At 39.7% G+C, this 8,608-nt stretch overlaps 1 protein-coding gene across 2 annotated transcripts in view; it reads left to right on the plus strand.

The window, feature by feature from the left end:
* Positions 1-792: 792 nt before the first annotated feature.
* LOC102040904 (ubiquitin carboxyl-terminal hydrolase 22-A) overlaps positions 793-8,608 on the plus strand; it is a 57,402-nt gene continuing 49,586 nt past the window's right edge. For both annotated transcript variants that reach the window (XM_031061079.1, XM_031061080.1), the window contains exon 1: positions 793-944. In XM_031061079.1, the coding sequence (XP_030916939.1) occupies positions 833-944 (112 nt within the window). In that variant the 5' untranslated portion in view covers positions 793-832. The remainder of the gene's footprint in view (positions 945-8,608) is intronic.

The raw sequence follows: 8,608 nt of genomic DNA on the forward strand, positions 1-8,608 counted from the left end.
TTTGGATGCTGTTGGCTTAGAGTGCTTCAAATGTGATTAGGAGTCAAAAAGTCTATTTAACCTGCCAGTGGTATTTTTTAGTCCTTAAAACTCACTTGCTAAAATATATTGCTGTCATAGACTGTCATATCAGGGGTGTGTGCTTATTAATTTCCAGTGAATCAGGGCAACTTTCCTCAGACCTGCACATTCTGGGCAGTTTTGGGAAAACTTCCATTGCTTTCAGCTCCTGGTCCAAAGCCAGTCTCAGAATGGCAAAGGCAACTTCTGTAACTCTGGCTGGTATGGATTTGATACTATGCCACTGTTCTTTGGACTAATGTAGAAAAATCTAATGGGGCAATCTGGCAGAATCTCCCAGCAGAGAAATGAAATATCATATACCCACACTCATTGTAATGTTTAAGTCATATTACAGCTTTTGAGAGCATCAAGGAGGTTGGTGCTGTGAAAAAGCAGAGTTCTTGCAGTGGTCCCACCACCCCAACTCCTGCCTCTTCAACCCTTACCCTCCCTGCTGGGCAGCTCCTTTCCCTGGGCTCTGGTGTTCATCGGAATCATGAGACCTGCTCCCTGATAGGACTTGCAAATCTCTTGGACAAATGGAGTTTCATGTGTTATGTCCAGCTGCTGGTTTTGCACACAAGGACAAAACAATTTCCCTGTTATGCTGGTTTTGCACAGGAGGACAGAACATTTTCCCTGCTGTTTGCAGCATTCCAGAGGGAAAGGGAAGGGTGGCCATGAGAGCTGTGCCCAGGCTTGGGGATGCTTCTGGCACTCACAACCTGTGTCTGTTTTGCTGTTTCAGGCAAAGTCGTGCATTTGTCATATGTGTGGTGCCCACCTGAACAGACTCCACTCTTGCCTCTACTGTGTCTTCTTTGGCTGTTTTACAAAGAAACATATTCACGAGCACGCGAAGACAAAGCGACACAATTTAGGTGAGTTCTCATCCCAGTGGTGCTCATCATCCTCACTGTTATCCCTCTCCATTCCAGGCCAGCAAAGTGATATTTTCTTGTAGTTACCTCATTCTCAGGCAGAGAGATAATTTTATTTGGGGTTTGGGTTAGTTTAGTGGTATTATTCTAAACTTGGTGCTTAAACTTCCATTGCATCACTGTTAAGTTTATCTTCACAGCTTAAAATTTCCTTAGTAGCTTGGTATTTATGAATTAATGTCATATATAAAAATGTGAGGAGGCAGAGTTTTGGGCTTTTTTTTCTAAGTGTTAAAAATGGTGGGTTTGATGCCTGGAACTAGAACATTTATTTCAGTAAACTTTTTCTTTCAGGAGGTCATGTTCACTTCTGTTATTGCTGAGGAAAACACCCATCATTTCTATCACAAAGAAGGCTAATCAAGTAGCAATCAGAATTATTTAAACTGCTGAAATTTGGAGGCGGGGGGAGTTACTTCATTTTTCTGTGTTGGCTTCTTGTTTCTATTGGGGTCAGTAACCTAAGTAGTAACAAAACAGTTTAATTCATATGGATTACCTTTCCCTCAACAGTCTCATAAAATGCTGGTTCCAAGGCCAACAAGTTCTGTTCTGTCAGCTTTGGTGCTATTTCATGTTCAAAGCCAAAAGCCTTTGGTTTTGTTTCAAATTACCTATTGCTTACAGTTCAGAACATTATTGAGTTCTAATGCAAAATCCTGATCTATATTAAAATTCTGTTTTAACATGGATGGATATAATTTTTCTCCAAATTAAAATACATTCTTGGTGGAGTTATGTAAGAAACAGGAAAAAAAAGGGCATTATTTCATGGCATAAATTTCTTCTTGACCAGCGTGGCCACCATTCCTAATTTAATTTATCCTAAAGTGCTTATGGAACAAACTGTCTTTATTTTCCATGAAGACAGAGAAGCTCCAGAAGGCCAACAGAGCTGTGTACTCCTGTGCTTAAGAAACGGGTGTGTAAATTTACTATTTATGGAAAAGATTATTTAAACCAGCAGATCGTTATAGTTTCTTCCTCCATATGTGTCAAGAAAGAAAAAGATGAGGCTAGGTAGTGGTATAGTTTAGGTTTGTAAATGTCTTGAAAAACAGAATACTGGAAAATAGTACTGAAAATTCCATCATGGTGTGGCTGAGAGCTCTGGGACTGCTCAGCTCACAGGAGAGGCTCAGGGGAACCTCATGAATGGGTACAAATACCTGGAAGAGGGGTTAAAAAAGTGTGTCCAGGAGGCAGGGAGGACAAAGTGAAACACATGAAGTTGTGTCTGATTATCACAAATATGAGGGTGACCAAGTCCTGGAAGAAGCTGCCCTGAGAGGTTGTGGAGGGTCTATCCCCAGATATATTCAGAATCTCTCTGGACAAGGGCTTGGGCAGCCTGGATGTGCTGGGAGGGGCTGCACAAGGTGACCTCAGAGGTCCCTACCAACCTCAGCCATTCTTTGAAAACTGAAAATACCAACCCAACCCTGTGTGACATCTTTTAATTGCTTTTTGCAGAGTGTGATCTCAAAGAGCTTTTAAAGTCAATTCATTAGCTGAATTTTTTTGGAATCTCTACCAATGTGGAAGTGCAAATTATTTGAGGTAAACTTGAAGAATTTCTGGTAAAAGGGGTGTGTGGGTGTATATATTTTTTTTTTTAATTTATTTATTTATATAAACAACCTTTTATGCTAATACAAGTTCATGGCCACATTTAAGGTTTAAAAAATACTGTGCTAAATTGAGACTGTCAGCAGTATTTACCTGTTTATCTGTGGACACTTTGTAAACACTGTAATATTTTTACCACTAAACTCACCATATTTATGGAGAACCTTTTAAAAAAGCTTTATAATTGCACACATTCTCAGCTGCTGTTTATGTATTTGGGAAGCTTAAATTCAAGTTATTTTTTCTGCAAGACAGAATTTGCTGTTGTCTGCTGTAGTGAATTAGCTTGTGTTTCCTTAAAGGAAAACCAAAACTGGATGGTGGAGGAGGGAGATTCTTAAAAATGCTCTTGCTTAGGGACTGTTGTGGTTATTGTCCTGGTATTGGACAATTAAGGCTGTGTCAGAAAAGGTATGTCCCAAAAGGAATAGCCTTTAGATAAAAAGGGCAAGAGCTAATTAAGCCAAAGCACAAAATACTTTTACTGAATAATCCCAAAAAGGATTCTTCTGCAGCTAAATATAAATTACTTGGTGCACAAATACACGTAATATGAAGATTGTGCAAGTGACTGCTTGATTTCTAGTTTTGGAGATTCCTTTTTCTCCATTTTTTAATGTATATTTTGGTGTTTAATTTCCAGCTGCATGTGAAACGAGCTTTGAAAATATTTTTGTAGTTTTACTAGTGCTTTTGGTTGCTTTTCCTGCTGCAGTTTTAGTTGGGAAAATAACATCTGATAGGCAAAAACAAGTTAAGTGCTTTGAAATTTCAAAACGAAGAGGAATTATTTTAAAGCACTTGGTGACTTTTTGCTGAGCCAACATCAGTCTCCATGGAGACAGGCAGGAGCTGCACACTTAATCACAGTTGCAAGAAATACCATGGATTTCAGCTGTAACAGCTGTCTGAGCAGGGCAGGGATGTGTTTGCAGCTCTCTGCTGTCTTTCAGGAGGCTCCAGCATCATATTCCAGAGTGGGTTTAAATACATCCCTTGCTATCTCTGCCTGTCTGAGCCATCTGAATTAGGCACTCACAATCTGACTTTGCAGTGATACCTGTGCTCTTGAATCTGCCTTCCTGTTCAATGTATATTAATAATGCTGGACTTGATTTAATGTATTCTGTGAGTTGTGGATGTGGGTGATGGGTAGGTGAGGTAAGATCCAGCTATAGGAGCTGCTTTTTATCATCTCTGCGTTGCTCAGTCCCTCTCAGTCACCTCCAGGACAGTCTGATACTCCCACTGGGCTCTGTGTGTCTTTTGTCAGGAGTTGTGAAATGGTGAGAGCAAAGTCCTTACTGAGCTCCTCTGGGATTTTTCCTGTTTTCAATCCTGTCAGATGTTTCCTTTTCCCCACCTCTAGGAACGTGAACAGTTTTTACCTTTTCTTATTGAAACTCTTGTATGATTCTCAATATCATCATCATACTTCACTTTTCCAGTTCTAATGTGTCCATTTCTGGTGCCAACCCTTTGAATTAAGACAGTTTGCTGTGCTAATGACTTGCATTCTTAGTTAATACTTCCATGACTTCTGTTTTGTGCTTCTTAATCTGCTGTTCGACACAGAGCTGATATTGTTACTTGGGGGTTAAATTCAGGGACTCCAAGACTTCTTTTCTGATTGGTGTTACTTGTCTGCCTCTTTAGTGGGTGGAGTTTCATTCTTGGTGCTATTGCCTATTTGCTAAGTAACTTGAAATTCTTCTGGAGCTATTTTGATTATCCTAAATGAATGTGTGCCATCAACAAACTCTGTCATCTTCCTAAATAATCCTTCCAAATCAGGTTCAGCACCTGGGGAATCTGCTGGTGGATTCTATCCTTGTAAAAATTGATAGTCTCTTCCTTTTCTGCAACTGCTCAGTGAAGGAAAATACACAATAACTTAGTCCCAGAGTAGCAGAAGCAGGAAGATGTCTGTGAACAGTAGCTCTAAAAGAGAAGAGAGGTTGGTACTATAAAGTTCATCTCAAAACTGCACCAGTGATTAATTTATCACTTTCCTGACTGGGACTGAAAATTCCTGGGCAGACACCAAATGAAGTTTTAGTATTCTTTCTGAGTGAATATTTTCTGTTGTTGTTTTTTTAATACAGAAAACCCCACTGCTATAGGGCTTACAATCCATGTATTTCTGAATGGGGTCAAGAAGCTGGAATTAATATTCCACTCATAACAACTTAACATAAAATGGTTTGACACACTGTGGTTCCTGTAAATTAACAGTTAAAAGCACATTTTCTATCTAGATTCCATAGGGACACCAGGACATTTTTTCTTCATCTTATCTTTCCTGGCTTGGATTCATATGGAGTTGTAGGATGATATTCTAAACCATCACAGAGTGTACAGCACAGGGGCTGCCCATTTGGCTCCTGGTGTTAAGTGATTTGCAGGATAATATTGGGTGCTTGCCATGTTTGGATTGCAGGCAAAATGAATTTAAACATTAAAATTCTAGATCCATATGGGGCCAACAGGCATCTTGAAGACTTCAGAGCTACAAAAACACTTCTCACCTGTTGACTCCTGGTTTGAAAAAAGAAGAAAAAGCAGCACTAATGGAATAGTTCTACCTTGAGTATTAGGAGAAGATACTGAATGTTGATAGGGAAGGATAATGCTTGACTATGACTATAGTTTTTAATGTGGATTAAAAGATTTTGGCAACAGAAGGAAGTTTGGGGTTTGTTTTTGTTGTTTGTTTATTTTTTTTCCTCTGACAGTAAATATCTGGAGTTCTCAATGGCTGGATCATAAATTAGCAGCAGTAGTCCCTTTTCCACCTCTTTTCCTCCCTTCTTACCAGTTCAGGAATTCTGAGCTGTGGTGCAGGTTCCAGGTGCCAGGAAATCAGGAGGAAGGCAATCAGATGCCTGCTTTGTGCTGATAGATCAGAGACAAGATCCAGTGGAGAACTGGCTGAAGTTTAACAAATCACTTCTTGGGAACCTGAGCCAATTACCTGGAATGGGTTTAATGATTAACACTCAAGTTGAGAAATCAGGGAGCATGAATTAGCTTTGGATGTTGGCTTAAAATGGTCTGAAAGAATTGCAAATTTAGCCTTTTTGTTACAGAAGTTGAAGGAAATGCAGGTTTCTTGCATAGAACACAGACAGTGTTGATTTGAGGTTGATAATATGCCAAGACTGAGTCACAGAAATTCACAATGGAATTCATTTCAGTACAGGTAAAAACTGACCTGAATTCTGAGTTGCTGCTGGAGGTTTTTGTTCTACTTGAGTGCACCCAGTGATCCAAGGGAGATGATACCACAACATGATTCACAAATATCTCCTATCTGATGAATGGTATCTAATATTATGGTAAAGTATCCCATTCCCAGCTAAGCAAAGTCAGTTCTTTTCACCTGGATCTTTCAAAAACTGAACATCCAAGGTTTTTTACCTGGATGAGATACTCACACTCTGGATGTTGCGCACTTCCCTGCTTTTGTTGTATTCCCATCATCTCTGAAAAGATTCCCATCTTTTCACAAGGACATCAGTGGATATAGCTGGAAAAATAAAGCACTTGGGCTTAACTAAAACACTTTACTTGGCTCCCAGAGGCAGTTTGAAGACTTTTTGCTGCCAGATTTAAACTTTCACCCCAGAGCTGTTGTTTTTTAAAGCTTAGTGTTCCTTGCACCGTAGATAAAGTTGTCTTTCCTGCATGATCTTCTGTGCTGCCTCCTTGTTTCTCCAGGCTGATAGTTTTATTTTTAAATGAAAAATAAAATATATTTGCATTCCTCTTTTGGGTTGCAGCTGCTTATAATTTTGGATGTAAAGGAGTCCAAGGAGATCACACTTCATAGGAAGAGAAGCTTGTTGTCAGGACAGAAGGTATAAAAGCAGAGAAAAATGTTACATTCCAAGAGGTCTTTTCATTCTTAAATTGCTCTGCCTGTGATCACCAAGTAGGTATTTTGAATTCCTAAACCAGGAATCTAGATTGATCAAATTTCATAAGATGACATTGTGATTCTTTTAAATTGCTTTTCGTTCTTCCTTGTGAAAGAAAGGTAGATTTCTACTTGCTGTATATTTTATTTTCCAAGGGTAATAAATTCTGCATGTGTATTCAGCTAAAACCGAAGTTCACTGATTTCTTCTTTCTGTACCTTCCTGAGAGAAAGGTTGGAGTAGGAAAAGCAGATCCTGGAAGTTGGGAGTAGCAGCCATTCCACAGGAGCTCCCTAAAATTGTGTTCATTGTGAGGAATGTGGGGCATCCTGCAGGCTTGGCAGTAGGTTAATCCAAAACACCTGGGCACTATTCCTAGGTTGGTAGTTCCCAAACTTTTTATGAATTTGAGGCCTTTTTGTTAGTTTTGTGATCTAAAATATCAACACAAATACCAGTGGTGAAGTTTGCTACGTGTGCATTCTCATGCTTCACTGTCATGTTTTTTATGGAATTTTCTGGCTAGGTGTTTCAGTTTGGGATAGAGCTTCAGGACACTTTAGTTTAAAACAAAAAGGATTTAGCCTAACAATGAGGTGAAATTAGTTTAATTCCCCCCACTCCTCTGAGGGAGAAAGTTTTGTGTGGACTTTGTCCTTTGGGTGTGGTAACTTCAGTCAGTGCTAAGGAATTGCTTGCTTGGGTAGAGTTTCTGTCGGTAAAACAGTCCCTTCTCTGTTCTTCTTCACCTCAAGACAACCAGCATAAGAAAGTTTAAGTGTATTTAATGGGAAAAAATTCAAATTACATTAACCTGAAGCAATTAACTCCCAAACTTTCCTAGTGGACTCTTTTCCTGAGCAGCCGTGTTCGTGTTTTCCATGAGAAGCTCCTGCCTTTGCTCCGTGCTGTGGCCAGGCCTGTGTGGCTGCCTTGGCACTGGTGCTTGAGGTAATTTGTCCAAAACCCCCTGCAGTCATTAAAAAGACATTGGAAGTGTTGGCAAATGTACAACTGCATTGTTCCCATAAGTGTGTTGGAGAGAGGATATTTCCTCAAGAGTCCTTAATCAGATGCTGGACAATTACAGTTTTAACTCCACCAGTGTTTCTGTGAAACTTTCTGATCCTTTACACCAGAAATTCCTTCTGCTCTCTTGTTGGTTTAGATCTTGACATCTCTGTTTCATTGCTCAGGCATGTAAATCTAGGAAGAAGGGAGAAGAAAGGAAAAGTAAGGAATCTTCTGAGCACAGCTATGCCTACATGTTCTGATGGTAAATGATAACTATTAGTGCTCACAGAGTCCTTTTTATTCAATGTTCTGCCAGCCCTGTTCTGTTATTTATGGGCCTGTTGGTGGGATCTCTTAAAAGTATGTGGAGAACAATATTTGGGTTTGTGTTTTAAGACCAATATTTTGGATTTTCTAAGCTTTTTTTTGTAGAAAACTGTGCAGAAGTGGTAATGCAGTAAGTAATGGAGTAAATATTGTAGAACTCTAATACTCTGTTGTTGTGATATACCACCCCTGCAGTTACATAGTGTTTCATTACTAATCCTCCACCACAGCTCAGTCTTCTCTCCTTTTGGAGTATTCTGCTAAAGGAGTTTATTCAGTCCTCTGGGCATCAGGGTGAAATATTCTGGTGTTGGGACATTACACAAGGTAATGAAAATCCTGAGTTTGTGACTTTACATGAGGTAACACAGTCCTTATCCTCTTCCACAAATTGAGTGTGATCCAAACAGAAGAATGGAGCACATCAGCAAGATGAAAACTGTTTAAAGTAATTGGGATTTATTGAATAATAGGGGAACTAACAAACAGTTGCCATAATCATTGAAAAGGTGACTTTAAAAGAGAGGAAGGAGGAAAAAAAGCAGCTTGCAATACACTAAAGGAGAGGGACAGCAGGTTGTGAGGGAGTAGAGGCTGTGAAGGATGGAGGAGATGGGATTAGAAAGGAACTTTACCAAAAAACCTCACCACAAGCACTGCCCCACTGACAGGGCAGCACAGAGACCTCACCTGTGTTTGCCTGCTGAGCTCCAT

This window comes from Geospiza fortis, unplaced genomic scaffold (assembly GCF_000277835.1).
Source record: "Geospiza fortis unplaced genomic scaffold, GeoFor_1.0 scaffold213, whole genome shotgun sequence".
Lineage (NCBI taxonomy): Eukaryota > Metazoa > Chordata > Aves > Passeriformes > Thraupidae > Geospiza > Geospiza fortis.